Source organism: Carcharodon carcharias, chromosome 31 (genome assembly GCF_017639515.1).
Source record: "Carcharodon carcharias isolate sCarCar2 chromosome 31, sCarCar2.pri, whole genome shotgun sequence".
NCBI lineage: Eukaryota > Metazoa > Chordata > Chondrichthyes > Lamniformes > Lamnidae > Carcharodon > Carcharodon carcharias.
The window spans coordinates 9,571,364-9,599,252 of record NC_054497.1 but is presented as its reverse complement, the minus strand read 5'-3'; the positions used below and the strand labels follow the sequence as shown (position 1 = coordinate 9,599,252).

The window sequence follows — 27,889 nt, the reverse complement described above, 5'->3', positions numbered from 1 at the left end:
CCCTTCCACGGCTAGGATAATGGGAGTGAATCTCAGACAGGGTAGCAGAGCAGGCTGGCAAGCCAAAGGCCAACATTACAGAATTCCACCCGGCACCAACCCCACTCTTCAAAATCATGAGGGTGAGACAGAAATGAAGCTGCCATTTTCCTTGCCATGGCACTGACACTCACCCCAACCTCGGAGCACTGGAAGAAGTGGATATCAGGCTTAGTCTGGTGAGCCTCCTTGCAGATGAGGATGAGGATCGAGTTAAACCTCCAGTTATTCAGCAGCGAGTCACACTGCTCGATTGCAGTCAGCGGGTAGGTCTCTAGCTCGTCCTGAATGGAGAAGAGTATCCCATTAGAAGAAGGTTAAGTGATGGGTCCCCCCAGCCTCTGAGGCAACTATGAACCCATTTTGACCACTTCTCTGTGGCAAACCACTCAGGCTACCAGCCTTACCTGAATGAACATCTCTAGCTCCTGGACAACCTGTGTGCAGCACCAATGGATGTATGGTAGCGTAGTGGTTATATTAATGAGTTAGTAATACAGAGGCCTGGGCTAATGAGGGAGGATTTTCTCCCAGTCTGGGGGAGTGGACAGAAGCAGGCGCGAGCGGGTGCATAGCCAATCACCACCCACGATCGCCATTTTAAGTGGGCGGGCCAATTAGGGCCTGCCCAGTGTGATGCTCACCTGGAAGCACTGTGCACTCCCTGTGCTGGTGGGGGGGGAGGGGGGGGGGGGGGGTGTGGGGGTGGGGGGGAGGGGGAGTATGCTGAGTCAGGGTCTGCGCTTGCGCGCGAAACAGCGCAGAAATCTCCCTGAGGCACGCAGCTGCCTTAGGGAGATTAGTTTGATTTTGGAAAACTTTAATGAAGAAGAAAATGATATTTTTAAGACATGCCTCCCAATGTCACATGAGCTGGGACATGTCAATGAATTTTATCAAAAATTTTTATTACACTTTAAAAACCTTCATGAAACCTGTGGATGAGGTTTGATGATAAATGCGAGGGTCGCCTGGGCTCTTCACCAACCTTAAGGCTGGGCAGGCAGCTCATTTAATGACTTTAATTCATTTTTAAATGGTCTGAACAGGCCTTTGACAGTTTGACAGGCGCGCAGCCGACTCCGCTGAACTGAAAACCTGAGAGACGCGCGGTGACGTGGGGACCCGAAGATTCTGCCCATGGGTTCAAATCTCACCACGGCAACCTGGGAGTTTAACTTCGATGAATGAAATCAGCAGCAAAATACTGCAGATTCTGGAAAGCTGAAACCAAGTCAAAAATTGCAGGAAACACTCAGCAGATCAGAGGAGAGAAACAAAGTTAATGTTTCAGGTCAAGGTGACCTTTCATCTGAGTATTTCCAGCATTTTTTTGTTTTTAGTTAAATCGACTCTGGAACTAAAAGCTGGTATTGGTATTGGTGACCATGACAACCATCATTGATTGTTTTAAAAGCCATTCTGGTTCACTGATGAAGAAGAAACTCTGCTGTCCTTCCCCGGCCTCATTTACACGTAACTCCAGACTTCAAAGGTGCGCTGAAATGGCCACTCTGTCGTGTTTGGATCAGTCGCTCACCAGCACCTTCTCAAATGCATGAGAGGGAAGGCCATTGAATGTTGGCCTTGCCAGCGACACCTGCATCCCATGTATAAGCTTGTCTCACGGGTCTCCGTGAAGTACCTTGGATTCAACATCCACCAGGCTGACGGCCGAGCTGTTGACTTGCAGTAGCATTTCCTGGGTCCAGATTCTTCCTTTGCTGTCCATGGCCTTCAGCTTCTTAATGGATTCCTCGACAGTCTGCGTCTCCTCCCCAGGACCCAGCGGGAAGGTGGTCAGGTGCTGCAGAGACCAGAGGCAGAGAACGAAAAGAAATAAGGGGAAACTCGAATAGAAGAGGAAAGAGCAATGGGAGAAGAATTTGGAATAACGCAATATTGTGAATGTAAAGTGAAAGGTCAGTGCCGCGAATGGTATATTATTAAGATACACAGGTGAAGGGCATTGTTTGATTAACTACCTGGAGCACTTATAAAGAGAGACCTTCATCTGGGCTGACTGTCTGCCCCTCTCCTGCGGCTATGTTCATGGCCGGCTGACCTTGGAGAGGAAGCACGCGGTGTCCACTGGCAAGCTTGAGGCTTTCTGCAGTCGGTGGGCACCACAGGGGATTGAGTTGCTCCCTCAGCCCCCAAAATGACATTTTAACTTAGGGGGACTATCAATTGGTTTAATTGTTTTTTTTAAAATTGGTTAATATGTCACTTTGTTAAATTCGTTTTACTCAAAAGAGTACAAAAAGAGATGTTCTTCTGGCCCGACTGTCTGCGTCTCTTCCGTGGCTATGTTCGGGGTTGGGTGTCCTGGGAGAAGGAGCATGAGGTGTCTGCTTGAGGCCTTCCATGGCCATTGGCACCTCGGGGTCTAGGCTGCTTCCTCAGCCCCAAAACAAAATTTTAGTTTGACTTAATGAGGCTCCTTTAAAAAAAATCTTTTGTTACAGTGCCCCTTTAAGGGCTATCACTTTAGTTTAACTTGTTAATTGGTAACTTGCTCATTTGTTTAATTGTTCTCTCAAAAGAGTATAAAGAGAGTGTGCCAAGACACTAGGTTGGTAGGTAGGAAGTAGACATTTATAATGCTATATTCTGTGAATAAACCTATTGTGAAGAAAAGTATTGGTGCCTAGTTTCATACTTCACCAACCGGCTTGGGATCGATATAAATATGCCAGCATTTAGTGTCATTGAGATGTGGATGATGATATGAATTGTGGGGTAGCTATTAGTCTGGGCCTCTTTGGAGAGACAGGCACCTGAACAGAGAGGCCTGCACCGGTCCTGAAGTTGGTCCTGGGGCCTACATCACAGGTTGAGTTGATGGCACCAGCCAATTTTCCACTGGCGTTCACCTCATGACAAAAAAATCATAATGGCGGGATCAGGGGGTGAGGGAGTTGGATCAGGCAGCTGGAGGGCACCAGGGGTCGAGGGAGCACTCCTACTTTTTCTCCCTCCACAGGAAAATTTCAAGAAATATTAATCTTTTAATACTTCCAATTGGTTGCTGAAGAATCCTGAGTGGCGTAGGCTTGATGCTGTCTCACTCAATGGCTCCAGATTTTGTAGACAGCTCCTTCATTGAGTGTTAAGCCCTATCCGCTTACATATTTAAAGAAATGCCTGGCTGTTATCTGCCGGTCAACAACAACAACTTATATATATATATAGCGCATTTAATGTAATGAAACATCCCAAGGCACTTCACAGAAGCATTATAAAACAAAAGCCACATAAGGAGATTTGGGGTCAGATGATCAAAAACTTGGTCAAAGAGGTCAGCTCTAAGGAGTGTCTTAAGGGAGGAAAAAGGAAAGTGAGGTAGAGAGGTGGACAGATATAGGGAGGGAATTCCAGACTGGAGGGTCTAGACGACCGAAGGCATGGCCAACAAAAGTAGTGATTAAAATTGGGGATGTTCAAGAAGTCAGAATTACAGAAGAGCACAGATATCTTAGAGGTTATGGGGCTGGAGGAGATTACAGGGATAGGGAGGGGTGGGGCCATGGAGGGATTTGAAAACAAGGATGAGAATTTTAAAAATCAAGACATTACTTGACCAGGAGCCAATGTAGGTTAGCGAGCACAGGGGTGATAGGGGAATGGGACTTGGTTTGACTTATGACACAGGTGGCAGAGCTTTGGATGATGTCAAGTTTAGGGAGGGTAGAGTGTGGGAGATATCAAGAAAGGGAAGAGGAGAGCTTTGGAATCGTCAAATCTAGAGGTATTGGAGGCATGAATGAAGGTTTCAGCAGCAGATAACCTGAGACAGTGGCTAAGTCTGACAAGGAGGTGGAGATAGACAGTCTTGGTATTGGCACATCTCTCTCCCGCCGTTATAGCAATGGGGCGAACTCCTGCACAGATCGGAGGCAGCTTTGCCCATTTTGTGCCACTAGTAGTCTGGCAATCTGGAGGGTGGATGATGTCCGTTGCCCAGAGAAAAGGCAGGAGAGAACTGGCTTCGAGGAGGGGCTGAATAAAAGAATCTCTACATATGAAAAAAATGGAGCTTTCAATGTTAGCAATGCGAATAAATCTTGTACAGATGAGTGAGATTACTTACATTCACGTAGTACTGAGAATGATCTTCCATTATAAAGTTGGAATTTGAATATTTCTTTCTTTGTTCTGCAAAGCAAAATAAGAGAATATTGAGGTCCAGGCTGGTGAGAGCAACAGGAACAGACTGTCTTAGTGACGACGTGGTGGTTATAAAATTCAGCAGGTATAGGCGTGGCAAATTGAATGTGAAACTCCCATTATACAGCTACTCTCTTGAAAACACGCTCAACTCCGCATACATTCTTTGCCATTTGTTTCACTGCCTTCCTCCCTCTTCTCTCGCTCTCTCCCTCCCTCACTGGTTAAAGGCATCGCCTTCACCATCTTCTCAGTGGAAATTGGGTTAAATTGCTGTTCACATAAAGTGACCTTTTGCAAGATCTCAAAGGGAATCGCACACAGATTCCTATCTCAGCCTACAGAGCCAGCTTTGCATTACCTGTTGAACCAGACTGTCTGGTTCATGGTTATACTGGGATATCTCTAGGTGGAATCTTTACATTTCATTTACTAAGTAATGGTTTCCCAACTGGAGAGGGGTGTGACCTCTCTGGAAGATCGTTCGTTTTCTCTCCTCTTCCCTTTCTCTATATCTTGCTGGGCAGGGGGCAAACCTTCATGGGCACTGGCTGCCAACCATTACCACACCCAACTGACCACTCTTCATGTGCAAACACACACATCTTGAGGGTATTGGACCAAGATGGAATATTGTAGTGAAACCTGACAGCTATAGCCACATACTTATAGTGGATATATGGGGGAGAGGAAGGGGAGAGTCCTCTTTGGTGTCCTGGAAAATATTTATTCCTCAATCAGTAAATCAGATTATCTGGCCATTATCACAGCATCGTTTGTGGTGGCCTCCTGTGCTCAAATTGGCTGTCCGGTATCTGACTTTACAACAGCGACGACATATCAAAAGCATCCTTGGTTGTAAAGCACTTCGGAAGGTTCTGAGGTTGTGAAAGGTACTATGCATTCTTCACTTGCCTGGGCGAGTGCAGCTCCCACAATACTCAAACAACTCGACACTGTCCAGGACAAAGCAACTCACTTGATTGGCACCACATCCACAAACATTCACTCCCTCCACCGCCGACCCACAGTGGCAGCAGTGTGTACCATCTACAAGATACACTGCAGCAACTCGCCAAAGCTCCTTAGACAGCACCTTCCAAACCCATGACCACCACCATCTAGAAGGACAAGGGCAGCAGATAGATGGGAACACCACCACTGTGGAAGTTCCCCTCCAAGCCGCTCACCATCCTGACTTGGAAATATATCTCCGTTCCTTCACTGTGGCTGGGTCAAAATCCTGGAACTCCCTCCCTAACTGCACTGTGGGTGTACCTACACCACATGGACTGCAGCAGCTCAAGAAGGCAGCTCACCACCACCTTCTCAAGGGCAACTAGGGATGGGCAATAAATGTTGGCCTAGCTAGCAAAATCCACATCCCATGAATCAATAAAAAAAAATGTAAATGCAAGTTCTTGTTTGCTGAGATTCCTGATGTCAGTCAGGGAGATGAGAGGCTGAACAATTGGCCTGAATGAAACCAGGTTTGGGGAAGGAAAAGACAGCAACAGTTCCCTATTTCTGAGAGCAGAGGGGCCAGAGAAACAGCAGCGAGAGTCCCGAGAGCGGAGGGACCATTGGAGAGAGACCCCAGAGTGGAGGGCCCAGCGGAGAGTGTCCCAAGAGCAGAGGGGCCAGTGGCAAGATAGCGGAGAGGTCAGCGCAGAGAGTTCCAAGAGCGGAGGGGCAGTGGCCAGAGTACCGAGAGTGGAAGGGCCAGCAGTGAGAATTCTGGCAGCAGAGCGACTATCTGTCACCAGTGAGGCGAGTCAGAGCCAAGTTAGGAAATAGAAATCAAGGTGTGACATCACAGGAAACTCACGGGGAGAAGTGCTCAGCCCTACATGTGCGGGCATGGTGAGGAGGAACGAGCGCAGAAATCTCCCTGAGGCAGCTCCATGCATCAGGGAGATTAATTTAATAATAAAACATTGCCAAAAAGAAAACAAAATTACTCAGGGGTGTCCCCTCATGTGAGAGTGTCACATGAGCTGGGACATGTTTATGTATTTTAATAAAAACTTTTATTTAATTTATAATTCATGAAACCTCATCCTGCCCGTGGATGAGGTTCCATGAAAAATGTGAAGGCCGCCTGGGCTCTTCACCTGTCCCCCCCCAACCTTAAGGTTGGATGGGCAGCCCTGACAATCACTTTAATGAAGTAATTAATGGCCTTAACAGGCCTTTGACAGGTCGGCGGGCACACAGCTGACTCCAGCGCCCACCTGCTGACCTGAAGATCAGAATGACGCGTGGTGATGTTGGAATGCATACCCGATGTCTCCACACATCATTTATGCAGCGGCGTGCAGGGCTCACTCTTACACACCAGACGGAAGATTCAGGCCTGTAATTTGATTGGCTGGTGTGTATTGCTGCTTAAAGACTGAGTCAACAACTGGAAGATTAGAAATGATAAAAATATTAAGTACTAATAGTAAGAAACAAGTGAGTAGCTGGTGGCTATTATCTTTTATCTTTTATTTCTAAGTAAGGTTCATTACAACTAGTAATGTGCTAAGTATTAGTTGGATTTATAAGTACTAGTAAGGCGTATTAGTATTGATAAGGATGTTTAGCAGCAGCAAGGTTAACTAATAAATAAAGGAATGGCAGGGCTGCGCCAACATCGCCAGTGCATATCATGTGCAATGTGGGAACTCTAGGACGCTTCCTGTGCCCTGCACAACCATTTGTGCATGGAAGCATCTTCAGTTGCAGCAGCTTTGAGCTCCGAGTTACGGAACTTGAGCTGGTGTCACTGCGATGCATCTCTGTGAGGCTGCGGGCTGTGCGGATAGCATGTCTGTAGGTGTGATCACCCAACAGCTTAAGAGTATACAGGGAAAGAGGGAATGGGTGACCAGCAGGCAGTCAAAGAGGAACAGGCGGGTAGTACGTGAGTCTCCCAAGTGCATCCCACTCTCCAACCAGTTCTAGATACTGATGAGAGTGATGGTTCATGTGGGGAGTGCAGCCAACACCAAGTCCATGGTACCATGGGTGGCTCAGCTGCACAGGGGGGTGCACAGAAGTTTAGAAGAGTAATAGTGATAGTTGATTTGATAGTTAGGGGAACAGATAAGTGTTTCTGCAGCGGCAGGTGTGAGTACAGGATGGTTCTTTGCCTCGCTAGTGCCAGGGTCAAGGAACGCACTCTAGGAACTCTTGCCCCCCTCTGCCCTTTACACTACCAATATCCCAGTCCATATTTGGATAGTTAAAGTCCCCCATTATAAATACTCTATCATTTTTGCACTCTGTAATTTCCTTGCAGATATGTTCCTCCACACCCTTTCCACTAGTTGGTGGCCTATAGACTACACTGAGCGGCTGCAGAGCACCTTGAGGGGGGAGGGTGAACAGCCAACAATTGTGGGCCACATCACTACCAACGACTTAGGTAGGAAGGGACGTATGGTTCTGCAGTCAGAATTTAGGAAGCTAGATAGAAAATTAGCAAGCAGGAGCTCAAAGGTATTAATCTTCAAATTACTCCCAGTGCCATGCACAAGAGAGTACAGAAATAGGAGGATAAGGCAGTTGAATGCATGGCTGGAAAGATAGTGCAGGAGGGTGGGCTTTAGACTCCTGGGCCAGTAGGACTGGCTCTGTGGGACATGGACCTGTACAAGCTGGATGTGTTGTACCTGAACAGAGCCGGGACTGAGTTCCCTGCCAGTGCTTTTGGGGAGGGTTTAAACTAACTTGGCAGGCATGTGGAAACCAGGAGATAATATCAGAGAGGAATATACCAAGGTGCACAAAATACTGGGAGAGATAGGTAGCATTTGAATAGAGAACAGTAAGTTAATAGGTGGGGTCAGAGTAAGGGAGAAACTAGAACTAGGGGGCACAGTTTAAAAATAAGGGGCCTCCCAATTAAGATGGAGATTAGGGGAATTTTTTTCTCTCAGAGGGTCATGAATCTTTGGAACTCTCTTCTCCAGAGAACGATGGAGGCAGGGTCAATGAATATTTTTAAGGCAGAGGTAGATTCTTGACTAACAAGGGAGTCACAAGCGATAAGGCCTAGAATATGAAGTTGAAGCTACAATCAGATTAGCCATGATCTTATTGAATGGCGGAGCAGACTCGAGGGGTCGAATGGCCTACTCCTGCTCCTAACGCTTATGTTCGTATGTAAAGTAATAGAGTCTAAATCAGGGTTACAGTGCATGTATGTGAATGCACGGAGTGTGGTAAATAGGATTGGTGAGTTACAGGTACAGATTGCCATGTGGAATTATGATGTTGCGGTTATAACAGAATTCTGATTCAAGGAAGGGCAGGGCTGGATGTTAAATATTCCTGGATACAAGGTGTTCAGGAAAGATAGGAAAGGAAGAAAAGGGACAGGGGTGGTGGTATTGATTAAGGAGAGCATTGCAGTGCTGGAGAAAGAGGATGTCCCAGAGGGATCAAGGACAGAATCTATTTGGCTAGAGCTAAGGAACAAAAAGGTACAATTACATTATTTGGTGTAGTCTATAGGCCACCAACTAGTGGAAAGGGTGTAGAGGAACATACCTGCAAGGAAATTACAGAACGATGCAAAAATTATAGAGTATTTATAATGGGGAACTTTAACTATCCAAATATAGACTGGGATATTGGTAGTGTAAAGGGCAGAGAGGGCAAGTGTTCCTAGAGTGTGTTCAGGAGAATTTTCTGCAGCAGAATTTGTCCAGTCCAATGGAAAAGGAGGCACTGCTAGTCCTGGTTCTTGGGAATGAGGCGGGCCAAGGAGATAAAGTGTTAGTGGGAGAACATTTAGGGGACAGTGATCATTGTATCATAAGGTTTAGGATGACTATAGAAAAGGACAAAGAACAATCCAGAGTAAGAATAATTAACTGGGGAAAATCAACTTCAATGGGATAAGAACCAATCTGGGCTGAATAAATTGGAGTCAAAGGTTGGCAGGAAAAATGGGATCTGAACACTGGGCTACCTTCAAAGAAGAGATGGTTCGGGCACAGTCAAGGTTTTTTCCCTCAAAAGGGAAAGGTGTGGCAAACAAATCCAGAGCTCCCTGGATGACAAAGGAGGTAGAAATTAAGATAAAGAAGAAAATGTATGCTTACAGCAGGTATCAGGTAGAAAATACAATTGAGAACCAGGCTGAAGTTAGGGGGAGGTGAAAAAGCAAACAAGAGAAGCAAAGAGGGAGTATGAAAAGAGACTGGCAGCCAACATAAAATGGAATCCCCAAATCTTCTATAGGCATGTAAATAGTAAAAGGGTAGTAAAAGGAGGATTGGAGTTGATTAGGGACAAAAAAGGGATTTACAGATGGAGGCAGGGGGCATGGCTGTGGTATTAAATGAATACTTTGCATCTCTTTACCAAGGAAGAAGATGCTACCCAGGCCATGGTGACAGACACGGAAACTCTGTCACTAGAAGGGTTTAAAATTGATAAGAAGGGGTATTGGATAGGATGTCTGTACTTAAAGTGGGCAAGGCACTGGGAATGGGCAAGGATGCTGAGGGAAGTGAGATTGGGAATTGCAGAGGCACCTGCATAATTTTCCAGTCTTCCTTCGATTCAGGGGTGGTGGCAGAGGACTGGAGAATTGTGAACATTGTGCCCTTGTTCAAAAAAGCGTATAAAGATAAGCCCAGCAAGTAAGACCAGTCAGTTTAACTTCGGTGGTGGGGAAACTTCTAGAAACTATAATTCAAGACAGAATTAATAGTTGCATGGACAAAGGTGGGGTAATTAAGGAGTGCCAGCATGGAGTTCTTAAAGGAAAATCATGCTCAACTAACTTGCTGGAGTTTTTCAAAGAGGTAACAGAGAGGGTAGATGAGGGTAATGCTGTTAATGTGGTGTACATGGACTTCCAAAAGGCATTTGATACAGTGCCACACAACAGACTTGTGAGCAAAGTTACAGCTCATGGAGTAAAAAGGACAGTAGCAACATGGATACAAAATTGGCTGAGTGACAGGGTACAGAGAGTAGTGTTTGAGTTTGCTGAGTTTTTCCAGGTATTTTTGTTTTTGTACAGAGAGTAATGGTTATTGTATGTATTTCGGGCTGCAGGAAGGTTTGTAATAAAATTCCCACAGATTGATATTGGGACCTTTGCTTTTTTTGATATATATTGATGACCTAGAACTTGGTGTACAGGGAACAATTTCAAAATTTGCAGACATTGAAACACTAGGAGGCTTTGTAAACTGTGAGGAAGACAGTGTAGAACTTCAAAAGGACATAGGCAAGTTAGCAGAATGGGCAGATAGGTGGCAGATGAAGTTCATTGCGGAGAAATGGTAGGAAGATCACAGAGAGACAATATAAAATAAAGGCATTGGAAAGAGTGCAGAAGAAGCTTACGAGAATGGCTCCAGGGATGAGGAACTTCAGTTATGAAGATAGATTGGAGAAGTTAGGACTCTTTTCCTTGGAGAAAAGAAGGCTGAGAGGAGATTTGATGGAGGTATTCAAAATTATACTGGACAGAGTAGATAGTGAGAAACTGTTCCCACTCGTGAAAGGATTGAGAACGATGGGGGAGAGATTAAAAGTAATTGGCAAAAGAAGCAAAATTGATACAAGAAAAGACTTTTTTCCCACAGCGAGTGGTAAAGTCTAGTAGCAGTTCTGTGATTCTGATCCCTGTCCTACCTAAAATGTTTGGGTGAGTACATGAGTGCGTATGTCCATCATCAAGCTGCCCATTGGTGCTGCCCCTTGAGGTTGGCACACTGGCCATTGGGCACCCACTGAGAAGTGGTTGAGAGCCCAGAGGACCACAGCCCACCAAGGAGCCAACACCATAAGGAGAAGGAAGGCAGGACGGTAGAAAACAAAAGCATCCAAAAGAACCAGTGTTTGCGTGGCAGTACTTTCTCCGACCAATTGAAGGATCACTTCGACTTGTTCACTTTCATTCCAGGAACAGTTGCTCATCTGTGAAACCGACACCGATTAAGTTGCAGTGAAATGAAAGGGACCAATTTGCCAACACTTTCACCGTCTATCGTTGGTTGAGGAGATGTATCGATTTCAATCAGCAGCTGTGTGGGTGTAACTCAACACCCCATTCATTATACCACATCAGTCACCCAGTGGGTTTCTTGTAAAGCGCTGATGCTGTGATCTTCTCTCAACCATTGCTATCTGCTCCTGGTTGCATTTTGCTCAGGTGAAGACTGGTTGATCCCCAGTGTTTGCATCAACAGACCGACCCCCAGGTCAAGTACAGGAGCGTTCGATGAAGACCAAAGCTCCTTCTACTCTGCCCCAACAAAGGCCGGGGTGGGAATATTGCCAGGTCTCGATAGTTCAAAATGATAAAGATTTGCCACCATCCCTGTTAATTGTATAAGTTCAGGTTAAGGATCTACAGGTGGAGGACATGGATTGGGCGATTGCTTAAGCACATATAAAGAGGTACTTTATTGACACTGGGGTCAGTAGTTCTGCACATGTAATGTTTCATTCTGTGAATAAATAGGGATCTGGCCTAGGTCCTACTTCACCGACTGGCTATCAGGAGTTTAACATCCCAAACTTGAAACGCTGTGCAAAAATTGTCCAGACTAGGAAACTATTCCATTTCCCAAGTCAACTGTCCCATAGCCTCTCCGAATGATGGCTCTTGCGCCCCCTGGAAATAGATCGGCTGTTTGTGGCAGCTCGCCGTACACAAATTGGCTGCCATGTTTTTTTACAGCGACTCTGCCGTCCTAAGGCCATGAAAGGCGCTATGTAAATGGCGGGGTTTCTTCCCCCATCCCCCCCACCCTCCTCTTCCCTTCAAGCATTGACAATCTGGCAGAGACAGTCAATCTCACGGGAGCCCCTCAGCAGCTGCTGTTTACGCTGCTCAGCTCTGTCGTGTTTACATCTCGTTTGATAATTCTCCCTGAGAGAGTAATCGTCAAGAGCTCCCTCAGACTGAAGGAACTGAAACTATTCAGTCGAGGGCCGTTACATTTTGCATATCTAAAACTGGACAATTGGGCAGTGTGTTCGTTGCATACAGAAAAGAACAATATATAACCTTAAATTCTGAGGTTTGCTTGACTGCTGTCAAGATTATAAATAGTCTCAATGAATGATACGTTGTGGGAATCAAGACTTCTGGTACCCAGTTTACAATTTGGAACTTTCCGGAAAGCTCACTGTATGTCCAGTTTAGTCACAATTCACGTTTGTGGAGAAAGCTAGGCCTGACTGAGAATAGATCTTCTCCCTGACAATCAACCACTCCAGATACATGAACACATAATCCAGGCAGGTGCCCCCAGTACTGAGGGAGTGCTGCGCTGTCAGAGGTGCTGTCTCTCAGATAGAATGTTTAACGGGATACCCCATCTGCCCCCTCAGGTGGATGTGAAAGATCCCTTGACACTATTCAGAAGAAGAGGACTGGCGAGTTCTCCCTGGTGTCCTGGATCAGAATTTATCCCTCAACCAATACCTAACAACACTTTATTTGGTCAGTATCGCATTGCTGCTTGTTGGAGTTTGCTGTGTGTAAATTGGCTGCTGCATTTCCTACATTATAACAGTGACTACACCACAGCACTTTGGAACATCCTAAGGTCATGAAAGGTGCCAAATAAATGCAAGTCTTAAACACATCACCCCAGACCCCATCACCCTCCTATCACAGACATTCCGTTTTGTTCTTTCCTCTACTCCCCCCATCCACTCCACCCACCCCCACCTTTCTCTGCTAATGTGCCTGAAACCTGTTACATCTCAAACTGCTTCCCTTTCTGCTGAATGGGGCTTTCAAAGCTCAAATGTTGAATGATTGGATAATTGCAGTTGATATTCAAGGAGCAGCTCCTGTCCCTTAAATGACTGGTGGGGAGCGGGAATAGGTGGGGCGCTGACGGAGTGTTTGCCAAACCTCTGTTGATGTGTCGGGCGGGATGTTGAGTTGCACCCAGGCCATGAGGTGCCATCATTGACGGAAGCAACACTGCTGACAATTCTGTTCCTCGTCCCCAGAGTGAAGAGAAATACCCCTGACGTCTTTACATGAGGTGGGGGGTACACCTTTAAGCAGCAGTATTCAATTTTGGCGAGGCCCATCAGAGATAAGATGGGAGGAAGGAGAAGGAAGACTTGCATTGATGTAGCGCTTTACGTGACCAGGAGACACCCCAAAGTGCTCTACATTGAGTGAAGTGCTTTTGAAGTGTAGTCACAATTATAGTATAGCAATGTGGCAGTCAACTTGCACACAGCAAGCTCACACAAATACCAATGTGATAGTGACCAGATCATCTCTTTCTCGTCATCTTGGTTGAGGAATAAGTATTGGCCAAGACGCCAGGGAGAATTTCCCAGTTGCTCTTCGGAATAGTGGCCACGGGATCTTTTATATCCACCTGACAGGGCGGTTGGGGCCTTAGTTTAAGGTCTCATCCCAAAGGGAAAATTAAATCCTAAACCACCTTCTACTCAATATAAATAAGTTTTATTCTTTCTTCCCAGTGGGCATGTAGTCTATCCATAGCGCTCGCTCATGCACAGAAATGTAAGTGTTGGACCGAACAACATTCAGTCATCAAACTTTAACCAATTTTAAGCAATGACGAGAACCATTTTTTTTTGTTCATCTTGAGGTAACCCAAGGGCTGAAGCTGGAGAATTTATCAGCAACTGCCTACCTATGAAAACTTCTTGCAGCAGTTAGTCTCTAACTGACCTTACTTAGACCACTTCCCTGGCAGGGATACCTGAGCAAGGACCTTAACGGGAAAGGCTGGATTAAACGCAATTCCACTTTCGCAGCTGACCATCACATCCCGGCTCCAAACTCCAAATTCAGCAATGCCACGGGAGATCAGCCAGTTGCTCTGTGTGTATATCAATAGATTCCTCGAAGTCAGAAGGGTGTGGGTTCAAGTCCTGCTCCAGAGGCATGAGCACATAATCAAGGCTGACACTCCAGTGCAGTACTGAGGGAGTGCTGCACTGTCGCAAATGCTCTCTTTCAGGCGAGACATCAAACCAAGGCCCCATCTGCCCTCTCAGGTGGATGGAAAAGGTCTCTATTGTCAGAAGAACAGGGGAGTCATCCCGTGCGTCCTGGCCCCCATTGTTCTTCAACCAAAAGAAAATTGGATTATCTGGTTGTTGACACATTGCTGTTCGTGGGAGCTTGCTGTGCACAAATCAGCTCCTACATTATGGCAGCAAGTATACTTCAAAAGCACTTCATTGGCTAATAGGGACTCTGAGCTGTCCTGAGATAGTGAAAAGGTGCTATATGAATGCAAGTCTTTCTTTCTGTATATAAATCTATACCAACCAGTTGATTGGCACCATTTGCACAAAGCTGCACAGTATGGAATAATTTAGGGACACAAACATACCAGAACACAAGAATTAGGAGCAGGAGTAGGCCATTCGGCCCCTCGAGTCTGCATCACCATTCAATTAGATCATGGCTGATCTGATTGTGGCCTTAACTCCACTTGCCTGCCTGTCCCCAGTAACCTTTGACTTCCCTGTAGATCAAAAGTCTGTCTAACTCAACCTTGGATATATTCAATGACCCAGCCTCCACTGCTCTCTGGGGAAGGGAATTCCAAAGACTGACAACATTGTAAGAGAAGAAATTCCTGCTAATCTCAGCCTCAAATGGGAGACTCTTAATTTTTAAATACATATAACGTATAGTTTTCAACAGAGACGTGCCCGTATGTCAATATTATTCTGCGCTTTGGCGTTGATCAGTGTTCTGTTGATGCTCTGTTTTTAAGATGCCCTATTCTGTCTGAACTTTGTCCCCTGGTCTCTAAAAACATTGATTCGCTCCAAACTGGAGACAGGTTTATAAGTGGTCACGAGGACTCGAAAGGTCAACTCTTTTTTTCTCCGCCGATGCTGCCAGACCTGCTGAGTTTTTCCAGGTAATTCTGTTTTTGTACAGGTTTATAAGTGCCTAACTACCCCCTGGGAACCTCACTTCGTTCTTCATGCATGGGGGAGTGGGTGGAGGCTATCTGGGCATTGAGTGGGGGGTAAGGGCGGGTGTCACAACTGAACATATTCCTGCCCCCTCTCTGCATGTATCCCTTCCAATTAGGAAATTCAGGGCGTAGATGACTTTCCCTCCCCCCCAACACCTTCCTCCTTCCTTCTCTAAAACGCATTGACGCTAATTAGAAAGATGAAGGGTGACTATTAATGGCCCACAAGGTTGAAGACTATAAGTGCAACTTTTCTCTCTCTCTCATTCTCTCTCTCTCCCTCTCTCTCTCCTGTTGCTCAACCTGCAGTGCGGTTGGAGCACCCCACCCCCACCCACTGGTAGAAGCCTACGGTCAAAGTTTCAAAGCTAAAGGCAAACAGAATTGAATCTCAAAAACAATTGCACTAAATTGTCCTCCACCCCACCCCAAAAAAAGAAAGCCTTCTGGGACGGGAAATAAAGCGACACCATCGCCAGGGATTATGCAGGAGGTGTGACTGCGTGCGGCTTTCTCACATTTCCTGAAACTTTAATCTCCCTTAAACACCGAGCACAGCCAAATCCTGACAGAGTTCCATTCCCTACCCGGCTTCCTGGCCAGAGAGTTCGTCAGCCTGCTCGAAAACTTCTTTCCTTTGCTGCTAATGAGTCTGAGATCACTTTAGAGGAACTGCTGAGACCTGGCTTCTCACAGGGAGGTTTTGCACTGCCTTTGGAAGGAGGTTCCTCAGCAGGTAACAGGTGAACGATTTTATCACCTCTTTTTTTTATATGCATGTCTTTTTTTTTAAAAAGGGCATGGCCGGAGCCAGAAATTAACCCCGTGAGTGCTTTCCTTGTCTGGTTCCCTTTGCTTGGTGCATTGTTCTCTTGGTGTATAACGGGCTGCAGGAATGTAGCAACAAGTGCCATGTTCTACAACCATCCAGACCCACCCCTCACCCCCATGTCCCCCCACATCCGCAGTCAGGACTGCCTCCGATTTTCAGGGCTTGTCTCTTTGTTCTAAACCACTGTTGACAGGGGTTGTGAGGGGGAGGGGTGGTCTTGGACAAGGGGACGTAACTGTAAGATCAGAACCAGGTCATTCATGAGAGAAGTTAGGAAAGGGTGCTTGAAGTGTTACGCTCTCTCCCACCAAAAGCAGTAGATACTGGCTCAGGTACTGAATCTAAGATCGGTCGATTTTTGCTAGCACACAGTAGAAAAGGACGTGGAGCTAAGGCAGATGAATGGGTTTAAGAGCTGGAGGAGGTTGCAGAGACATAGGAAGGTGTAGTGTATTGAAAATTGCATCGTGCATTTTGTCTACTTAAGGCTACCATACACATCTGTACCAGCAGAGGGAGTCTGCTAGGAAGAGATGATAAAGAGTCCATGTTGAACAGCTCAGATAACTTCACTGCAGGATTTTGAGTCCAGGGAGAAGTTTAGTAAAAAAAAATTTTAGATTGTGACATTGCCAGACTGGGAGCCAAAGTCGGTTAGCGAGCAAAGTGGCATGATGAGTGAATGAGATCTTCGTGTGGGTTAGAATAGAGGCATCAGAGCTTAGTGTCTGAAGTTGGAGGGAAACATTGGAATAGCTAATTCTAGCAGTAACAAAGGCATGAATGAGGATTTCTGCAGCAGATCAGCTGAGATAGATAAGGTGGAGTCTTGTGTTTTGCCTTGTGGGGTAGTCTAGAACTGGGGGCAAAGTTTAAAAATTAGGGGTCTCCCACTTTAGACTGAGAAGAGGAGAATTTTTTTCTCTCAGAGGATCGTTAATCTGTGGAATTGTCTTCCCCAGAGAGCAGTGGAGGCTGGGTCATTGAATATAGTAAAGGCTAAGGTAGATTTTTGATTGACAAGGGGCTCAAGGGGGGGAGACAGGAAAGTGGAGTTGAGGCCACAATCGGACCTGCCATGATTGTATTGTATGGTGGAGCAGAATGAGGTGCTGAATGGCCTTCTCCTGCTCTTAATTCTTGGGGCAGACATTGCTGCATTAACGGATTGAATCAAGCATGACCATGAGCTTCTGAAATCCTACACAGTACAGGGAAGGCTCCACACTCTCCGCTGCATATCCAGTGGTACCTCCAAGAAGGTGGGCAGCTGTGGAAGGGAAAGCTCGGGACAGGATTGGACTTTGTTGAGATGGTTCATCAAGATTGAATTGGTGACCAGGATCACACACCAAGAATGCTCTTTAGGTGGGACAATGGAGGACTGGGGACCATGGGAGTAAATAAGGGTCAATATAATTGAGGGAGGAGTGGACAAAATTGAGAGAAGGGGCATGGAGTTGGGGGGTGGGGGGTGTGGCGCGAGGAAGCATTTTGCTGTGTATATTATCAGGATGGTTAGGATCTGCAATGGCCTCACCATCTTCTGCATTCCCTCCTCCCCTATCAGCATTGATCTCAGCCCTATAACAATTGGATTTCACCAATATCTTTGCTGATCTCAAAGTTAATAAAAATCCTGAGGTATTTCCAGTAGATTGTCTAGCAATTCACAGATGCACTAAAACACCTTCATAATTGATTCAGATGGTGCCTGGCTGACATTGCAGCCCTGGAATTATTCCCAGCCATCTGGGTAATTCCAGTTAGTCATTTCTGAATTTACATTAGCTCTTTTCAACCTCGGTGCTGCCCTGCACTGTGAACCTTGACCTTACACCTTGGCTTCCCGGTAACTCCTGCTGGTCTGGCAGTGATGTCGGTAGGCCCGTTATCCAGCCTTGCCTCAGCTCCGTATCACCGTGCAGCTGGGGCTTTAGCCTTGGGGGCAGATGAGGGCAAGCCCCTCGGTGCTTCGTGAGCCATGGGTGGGTGTCCTTGAACCAGCAACAACTTGACTTCGGCATGAAAGCACATCGGCCAGCAAAAACTGGCTCAAAAAAGCGTCGGGGGGTTTCAACTGAATGATTGTGTAAAAATCTTCCACAGTCGACCAACGATGTCTGGCAACCTGTCAGGGGTCATCCTTAAAGGCCTTTCACTCTCTTTCACTGAACCTCTAAAGTGCCAAACTCCTGACGTCCCTCAGTGTTCCTTTCCTAACGGCTCGTCAAACTCATTCGACCATCACCATCATGAGTTTGCCTGGTCTCCTTCCTCAGCCTCGTTGGATCCTTGGATTATGGGCCTCAACCCCACCTGCCCCCACCCCCCCAATCCCTCACTTTAGTTTCTCATCTTAAAACAGTTCCATTAGCAACCTGACGATGGAGGATTATGTTGCAACTTACCATATAAGGATCTGCCACTGGGTTTAGATAGCTTCTCACTGCAATATGAAACATAAATAAAAACAAGTTACTTAAGATTTTGGTCAATGGTAATCCAATTTTCTGTCATATTTTACGTTCTTTTTCCTTCTAGAGGTATCTCCAACTGGCATTCCCTGCCCAAAGCAATTGGAGGTTCCCTTTTACAGGGTGAGTTTACAACAGGACTCTAACTAATGTCACAGCAACACAAGAAATAGGGACAGGAATAGGCCAGAAGGCCCCCTGAGCCTGCTCCGCCATTCAATATGATCATGGCTGATCTTGGACTTCAAATCCACTTTCCCAGCCTCTCCCCATTTCCCTCGATTCCCTGAGAGACAGAAAATCTGCCTATCCCAGTCTCAAATATATTCGATGATGGAGCATCCACAACCCTCTGGGGTAGAGAATTGCAAAGGTTCACAACCCTTTGAAGTGATCTCTCCTCATCTCAAACCCTAAATAGGGGAGATGGTGGCATGGTGGTAATGCCACTGGATCAGTAACCCAGACGCCCAGTCTAATGCTCTGTTGACATAGGTTCAAATTCCACCACGGCAACTGGCTGAGTTTGAATTCGGTTGACGAATCTGGAATTGAAAGCTAATCTCAGTAATGGTGACTGTGACAACTATCACCGATTGTTGTAAAAACCACCTGGTTCACTAATGCCCTTTATGGAAGGAAATCCTTACCTGGTCTGGCCTACATGTGACTCCAGGCACATGCTCCAACATGCCCACACACAGCAATGTGGTTGACTCTTAACTGCCCTCTGAAATGGCCTAGCAAACCACTCAGTCTAAGGGCACCAACTGCTGGCATTGCTAGTGATGCCTACATCCAATGAATTACATTAAGGTCAATTTTTAAAAATGTATTATGGCAACAATGTCCAGCCATTACTTTATTTGTAATGTCACAGGGTGTAGCCAGAATTACTTTACCCAAAGATAAAAACAAAAAAACTGCGGATGCTGGAAATCCAAAACAAAAACAGAATTACCTGGAAAAACTCAGCAGGTCTGGCAGCATCGGCGGAGAAGAAAAGAGTTGACGTTTCGAGTCCTCATGACCCTTCGACAGAACAGGCAGGTCTGTGGAAGGGTCATGAGGACTCGAAACGTCAACTCTTTTCTTCTCCGCCGATGCTGCCAGACCTGCTGAGTTTTTCCAGGTAATTCTGTTTTTGTTTTTTATTACTTTACCCAACTTTTGTTTCATTTTCAGGGACTCTCCCTGAGATATGATCCCACAGCAGAGCAGCCTTCTGATACATCAAGAACTGATTCTTCATGGGTGAGCATAAGCAGGACATGTTAGGCTCTGCTATTTTACACATGGATACACCAACAAATACACATGCCAATGCACACTCATATGCATCAATGTGCGCGCACTTCAATAAACACATACCAATGTATATACATGCACACACACACACAGACCCCAAGGTACACACACACACACGCCAGTGTACTTACATGCTAACATTCATGCACCAACCATCACACACATACCTATGTAAAAAACATACACACACCCCAATGTGCGTGCACAAACACACACCGACACCCATGCACACACCAGTGTTTGCACAAACACACCGACAACGTGCACATGCACGCCAATGCATGCCGCCACCCACACACACACACACACACTGACATGCGTGGACATGGACCAATGTACATGTGCACACATTCAGGCCTCCACACAACAATACATGCACCAATGTGTACATGCACACACCAATGCATACAGACCATGCCCACATAAAACTGTCATGTGGGCACCAAAGAGCATGCATCAGTGCTTACACGCACACAAACACACACATTAGCGCACGTATACAAATACCGATCTGTGTGCGTAAAGACACACACACATGCCTAGTGGGCTTCTTCCACTCCCTGGCCTGGGGTCAATTTTCAAAAATTTGACCATAGCCTCATTGTGTTTTTTTTCCCTGCTGTTTGATAATTCAGTCAAGAATCAATCTAAAATAAGACCATTATCAAATCAACAAGAGCAGTTAACAGAACATCAAGTACTCCGAGGGGAGCAGCCAAAGTGTGTGGGTTGCTCAAACAATTATGACTACGTCTATATGGTGCTAATTAACTCAATAAGAAGAAAGATGAAATCCTTAACCCTTTCATTACCTATCGCACCCCCCCACCCCCATCGTCTTTTCATTACATAGCTCTTTCTATGGTCACCTGCATTTGCCCTCTGAGCTAATGTTAAGATCAGCTGGTACAAGAATTAAATATTTTGTGACGTCAATCAGGGCTGATGTGATCTCGTTGACTGGCTTTAATTGCTTAAGGGAGTCGGAGGAGAATTTTTCAGTTTCCATTGCATGGGCCGGGTAAATCAACGTTCTCTTTCATTTCTCTTTGTTGCGTGCAACCTATTTGGGGCACAGTGCAGAATGTTCCGGAGTGCCGCGGGCCGTGCAGCAGCGCAACCTTGAGCGGTAGTTCTCAAGCATTTTCGTCCATGGACTGCTTAGACGTGGCAAAAGACCCCACGGACTCTTTCTACCCCACCCACTTTCACTTTCCACCGCAGAGAAATCTGATCAGAATTAATGGGAACTTAAGGAAACTATTTTGTTGTTTTATGTGCTAATTTTATTTGCATTCATTTTTTTCATTAAATAGCATAAGCGAGTTACTAATTCATGTCTGAAAGAAAAGTATAGATTTTTTTTATATTATAAACATTAATACCACAGGATAACATGTTTATTTGAAGCATTCTAATATGTGTCATAATTTTTAAAAAATTTATTTGTTCATGGGATTGTGGGCGTCACTGGCAAGGTCAGTATTTGTTGCCCATCCCTAATTGCCCTTGAACTGACTGGCTTGCTGGGGCATTTCAGAGGGCAGTTAAGAGTCAACCACATTGCTGTGAATCTGGAGTCACACATAGGCCAGACCAGATAAGGATGGCAGATTTCCCCTCCCAAAAGGACATTAGTGAACCAAATTGTTTTTTTTTAACAAGCATTGACAATAGTTTAATGGTCACCATTACTGAGACTAGCTTTTCAATTCCAGATTATTGATTGAATTTCAATTCTACCAGCTATGAACTCATGTCCCCAGAGAATCAGCCTGGGCCTTTGGATTACTGGTCTAGTGACATTGCCGCTAATGCCATCTTCTTCCCTTAAAACAAACAAAATCATCCCAATAATCTTCTGAAGAAACCAATCTTACACTTATAGTAATCAAGCAAAAGCAGCAGCAACATAAAGCTTGTTTACAAAACTATTTTGTTGCTTGCACTTAGGATGACTCATGGCTCACACACGGGAGCCAGTCTGGTTGTGTGACGTCCCCCCGGGTGCTTGGTACGAGGGCTCTGGAACGTTCTCTCATGTTGGCCTGAGCTGCGGCTTTGCGCGTCGATGACTTGCTGTTTGGACTGGCACTGTCGACAGTCTGGAGGGCCCATGCGGACCACCATGGGGTCTGCCGACCACACTTTCGAGGACTGGTCACTTCTAGGGAACACTGGTGGTGCGGAGTTTCTCAATCATGGTGTACAAGGCATCCTGGCAGGGAGCACAAGGACTTTCCCTGAACACCACTTTCTTCTGTCCATATGTTTTCTTCATGCCCCCACAGAGCAGAGAAGGATGAAGAGTAGACTGAGCCAATTAGTGTGTATGCTAAGGAATCCCGAGTGAAGTATATAAAAGGTTTGGATGTAGCAGATCAAGATTAGAACTTCAAAATGGATAGTGATAGTGAGATCAACAGTTATGCCAAATCATCAGGTAGATAAAAATAAATGCTGGATTCCATGAACTACATCAATTTTCATTTTGTTCTTTGTCAGGTTACCACTGATTTATAAAATTACCAAGTATATATAAAGCACTGAAACAATCCATTTGACCCAACCAGTCCATACTGGTAAATATGCTCCACTCAAGCACCACCGCTCCCCCACCATTCTTCCTCATCTCACTTTCCTCCCTACACTGTTATAGGATTTCCCCTAAATGGATCTACGCTATTCGCCTCAACCACTCCCTGCGGTAGCAAGTTCCACATTCTCACCACTCTCGGGGCAAAGAAATTTCCTCTGAATTCCCAATTGGATTTCTTGGTGACTATCTCATATCGATGGCATCTTGTTCTGCTCTTCCTTCTTGACATTTACTCCATTGAAACATAGGAACATAAGAAACAGGAGTAGGCTATTTGGCCCTCAAGCCTGTTCCGCCATTCAGTAAGATCATAGCTGATCCGATTGTGGACGCAATTCCACTTTCCTGCCTGTTGCTCTGGACTCCCTTGTCAATCAATAATCCATCTTAACTCAGCCTTGAATATATTCAATGAGCCAGCCTCCACTGCTCTCTGGGGAAGAGAATTCCAAAGACTAACAACCCTCTGAGAGAAAAAAAATCCCTCCTCATCTCCATCTTAAATGGGAGACCCTTTATTTTGAAACTGTGCCCCTTAGTTCTAGCTTCCCCCATGAGGGGAAACATCCTCCCAGTGTCTACCCTGTCAAGCCCCCTCAGAATCTTATATGTTTCAATAAGGTCACCTCTCATTTTTCTAAACTCCACCACTAGAATCTTCAGTTCTGGAGTCTAAGTTTGGCGGTGGGTGTGGAAGTGGCAGTGATTTCTACTGGTGGGCGATCTTGCGCTGTTTGGCTCATTAAATATGCATCTGTGAGGAACTCACGGATTGTCCTGGCAGGACCAGGCAGGAAGTCGCTGTCCCTGCCGTTACCTCATGGGGGTGAAAATCCAGGCGCCATACTTAAAAAGGGCATTTGGACAGTCTCCCTTCCCCGCTAACCCTTCCTTAGTCACCCTCCACACAACTTGCACTGGCCCCCACCTGGTCTCAAGCATGGGCTGACATTGACAGACGCTCCCCAATACAGCGTCAACTCATCGTTAATCCTGGAAGATGTCAAGCTCGTCAGGTGCACGTAAAAGTGAAAGTTCTAATTTCTCGCTAGTGGGGAGCTTAATTTGGAGGGGGAGCTTATTTCCGGCAAGGTGGCCCTTTAGCGAGCGTGCATGACGTGCTAATGCATGTGAAAGGACTTCCCGACATTGTTCATCGGGAAGCTCGACCCACCTCTAGAGTCCCAAGAACAGAATTCCGACAGTTCATCCCGCCGTAGGGAAACTGGTTTTTGCCCTCACGCCAAATTAATCACCCCCATGCTTCCTGCTGATTCCGCACAGGGGTATAGCAGGAGTATACACCGTAGCAGGAGTATAGGCCCAACAAGCTCAACTTTTAATCATTTTAAACATGTCTATTTGTTCAACCCTCAGCCTCCTCTTCTCAGGAGAGAAAAGACTCAGCCTCTTCAGTATTTCCTGGTATGCATGATCTTGAAGTTCTGGTTTTGTGCTTCTAATTCTGCGCTATAGTCAATAGTAAGGAGCTAATCCTTTGGAAGGTGGGTGTTGAGGTGTAATGGGGACAGCGCCATTGTAAGTTCACCAGTAGTTTCCTTGATTGCGTTTCGGAGCTGGAGAAGAATTTCCTAGCATTTTTCCTGGGATTTTATTCCCCCTCCTCATGTTTTTATGGGAATTCTTTATACGCAAATCACTGAGCAATAGCAATAAGCTGCAGATAGCAGTTAGGAAGGCAAATGATTGAAGGGTCATGAGGACTCGAAACGTCAACTCTTTTCTTCTCCACCGATGCTGCCAGACCTGCTGAGTTTTTCCAGGTAATTCTGTTTTTGTTTAGGCAAACGGTCTGTTAGCCTTAAGTGGAAAAGGATGAAGGAAGCCTTGCTGCAAATATATATAGCCATGGCGAGGCTACATCCGGGGTAAGGTGTACAGTTTTGGTCTCCTTACCAAAGGAAGGGTACGATAAGAAAGGATACACTGGCCTTTGCTCCAACAAAGGTTCACTAGGTTGCTCCCTGAGATAAAGGGTTAACAGGTGAGATTGTGTAGGGACTAATACTCTGGAGCTTAGAAGAATGAGAGGTGATTGCAAGGAAACGTGTTATACTTCGCTCGATCGGTTGAATGCTGTTTCCTTTGGCTGGAGAGTCCAGAACTATAGGGGTCATATTTTCACCATAAGGACTTGGCTAGTTAGGACTGAGATGAGGAAAAATACCATCACTTAGAGGATTGTCAATCTTTGGAATTCTTTACCCCATGGAGCTAGTGGATGCTCAGTTGTTGAGTATATTTTGGGCTGAGATTAATGGTGGATGTCAAAGTTCAGTGACGATCTGATTAAATAGTGGAGCAGGCTCAATGGTCCTTACGTCCTACTCCTGCTCCTACTCCTTATGCTAGGATGTTCCACTCTCCCTTTCCAGAGTTAGCATTATAGGAAGTTGGAGAGGGCACCCTCCAATGCGGGAAGAAAGCAAGTCTTGCATTTATACTGTGCTTTTCATCCTGAAGTGCTTTACAGCCAATGAAATACTTCTATTTTGAAGTGTAGCCACTGTTGTGATGTAGGAAATGGGGCAGCCAATTTGCACTCAGCAAGATCCCACAAAAAAAAAGCAATGGGATGACTAGGAAATATGCTCTTGGTGATGTTGATTGAGGGGTAAATATTGACCAGGACAATGGGGGTAACTCCCCTACTCTTCTTTGAAATGGCGTCATGCAGGACCTTTGGCATCCACCCATCCAGGCAGACGAGGCCTCAGATTAACATCTCATCCAAAAGCCAGAACAACAATTGTTGGGCCTGATGGCATAAAGTCATCCTTTTTTTCATTTGTCTGTGTGTGTGTGTGAAAAGATCACATCAACAGTTTATCAAGGAGAAATATCTGAATGCTGAATGGACCCTTTGGATTGCTCGATGAGCTGATCAATCAGTAGTAGGGGCTTTATGGACAAAGAAAGGCCTAGGTTTGATCTCTGGCCTTTGCTAAATTTGTTAACTCAGGGACTCACAATAGCTGGGAGGAGTGGGGCGTAGGTGGGGATGTGGGGGAAGGGCTCATGGCACCCGCTCCTAATCAATCACCAGTAACTTCGAGTGGGATGTTTGCGTATTAACAACCCTGCAGGATTGTTCCAGAAATGATTAATCTCTTGGACATTGCTACGAGAAACCCATGCGGGGTGGGGGGGGGGGGGTGGTGCGGGGCGGGGAGAAACATCTTAGTTCTCAAAAAAATAGTTTATTTTTAAAAAAATTATTTGCGAAGTTTTGAAGAGTCATAAAAATTCTGGAGCTAGGGGCAAAACGGAGGTTTGATTGACATTCAGAGATCAGCCAAACAGCCTGATCTTTTGAATGAAGAGGAAAGCAGACCCTAGGGGCTGAATGGCCTACACCTGTTCCCATAGAATGAAGGGGATGAGGAGATGGTGTAGTAGTAATGTCACTGGCCTAGCAAACCAGCCAACTGGCTACTCCTCTGGAGGTTCAAATCCCACTGTGGCAGCTGTTGGAATTCAGCTAATAAAATATGGAATATAATGCTAATCCCAGTAACAGTGACCTTTGGCAACTTGTTGGATTCATTATTGTCCTGTAGGGGAGGAAATCTGCCATTCTAACCTGGTCTGGTGTACATGTGACTCCAGATGCACAGTGAAGTGATTGACTCTTAACTGCCCTCTGAAATAGTTCCTGGGTGCCAGTTCAATGTGTGGGATGCAAGGCTGAATGTGTTGGCTGATGATTAGGGAAGGGGGTTGGGTGGTGCAAAGTGGTGGGAGGTTAGAAACCTCCAGGTGTGCACCCAACAAGAGTTGGCAACCCCAGTTCTCTCTTTTAGACCTGACGAAAGTCAGGAACCCCCATCTCCATTAAAAGAAAGTGCTTTACGTTGCACGGGATGTCAAGACCCCAACAAACATCTGTACAATTGTGCTCGGACCATTATAATGAGTCAAAAGATCTAAACAGCTTTCAATATGAACGTTGCCTCAAGCCTTGAAACTAGGCCACATGCCAACCAGAGCTGACTGCACAGCTGAGGTATTTGATTCAACAAAGGTAGGGAGTGGAAGTATAGGGCGGGTTAGGTGGATTGACAAGTTCCCAGGCATTATAAGCAGACGAGATGATGCTCGATTGTTTTGTTCCTGAGTTTGATCTTTTTACACAATGCTTGCAGCATTGTAGAACCGTGCAAAACAAACTGAAAACAGTTTAAGTCGAAAGAAAGGCTGGACACTTTATCACGTCTGTCAGAAATATCTTGAAGGACTTCACTCTCTGCGAACTACTTTGAAGTGCAGTGCCTTTTTAAAAATTAATTGTTAGGGTAAGGACTCCACAAGGCCATCATTTATTGTTCATTCTGAGAAGGTGGTGGTGAGCTGCCTTCTTGAACCGCTGCAGTCCATGTGGTGTAGGTACACCCACAGTGCTGTTAGGGAGGGAGTTCCAGGATTTGGACCCAGCAACAGTGAAGGAACAGCTGATATATTTCCAAGTCAGGATGGTGAGTGGCTTGGAGGGGAACTTGAAGTTGGTGGGGTTCCCATGCATCTGTTGCCCTCGCCCTTCTAGGTGGTAGAGGTCACGCACAGATTTGGAAGGTGCTCTTGATGGGTTCTTGACAAGTTTCTGCAATGCATCTTGTGAATGTGACAGCCATTTTGTGCATAGCAAGATCCCACAAACAATTAAGTGAATGGCAGCACAAGAAGTGGGACTTTAATCACTGAAAAGAATGGTCCCAGTGGTGTGCGTGTGGAGAGGCTGGGGATGCTAAGATTTTTCCCCTTAGAACACAGAAGGCCTTGAGGAGATTTAGCAGAGCTGTTCAAAATCATGAGGGGTTTTGATAGAGTAAATAAGAAGAAACTATTTCCATTAGCGGGAAGCTCATTAACCAGAGGACACGGATTTAAGCTAATTAGAAAAAGAGCCAGTAGCAGGGCTGGTGAGATGAGAATTTTTGGTTTACGCAGCAAGTTGTTGTGATTGGGAATGCACTGTCAGCAGATTCAATAAAATTTTCAAAAGGAATTTGGATATTTACTTAAAGGAAAAATGTTTGCAAGACTATGGGGAAAGAGAAAGAGGGAGTGAGACTAATTGAATAGCCCTTTCAAAGAGCCAGCACAGACACAATAGCTCGAATGGTCTCCTTCAGTGCTGTAAGATTCTTGGTGAAAGCTGGGGCCTAGCTATGAGGGCAGCCTGAATCACAGACAGAAGGAAATGTCCCAAAGTAAAAAGTTTGAAAAGATCCCAAAAAGGTAACTTTCAGCTGAGGCAGAATTAGACATTTCTTAACCAATTTTGCTCAGTTTGATAATCTAAGTAATGCTGTGGAATTCTCATTGAATGTCAATTTAACTGCCTTCAATTTTCAGAGACACACATGCATATACACACCCCCATCCCACACCCACCCACTCACCCACACATTCACGTATGCACACACACCCACATCCACCCACACACATACACACATGCACCCCTACATACATACACGCCCATACA

The 27,889-nt window shown here is 45.6% G+C and overlaps 1 protein-coding gene and 1 long non-coding RNA gene across 6 annotated transcripts in view; one reads left to right on the top strand and one right to left on the bottom strand.

Annotated features, from left to right (window-relative positions):
- Positions 1–27,889, bottom strand: part of LOC121271787 (epidermal growth factor receptor kinase substrate 8-like protein 1) — an 87,452-nt gene that overhangs the window by 46,795 nt on the left and 12,768 nt on the right. The window contains exons 3-6 of one of the 4 annotated variants that reach the window (XM_041178060.1): positions 18,411–18,448; positions 4,133–4,197; positions 1,685–1,846; positions 174–323 (exon numbers count right to left, since the gene is read on the bottom strand). In XM_041178060.1, coding sequence (XP_041033994.1) covers positions 174–323; positions 1,685–1,846; positions 4,133–4,197; positions 18,411–18,448 — 415 coding nt within the window. The other 3 variants (XM_041178061.1, XM_041178063.1, XM_041178062.1) reach the window with 3 other exon arrangements.
- Positions 15,768–22,225, top strand: LOC121271788. 2 transcript variants are annotated; one of them, XR_005941758.1, is made up of 4 exons: positions 15,768–15,903; positions 18,544–18,599; positions 19,662–19,730; positions 21,738–22,225. It is a non-coding gene; the product is annotated as an uncharacterized LOC121271788 (long non-coding RNA). The 2 variants fall into 2 exon arrangements; XR_005941757.1 differs by having other exon boundaries at positions 15,773–15,910.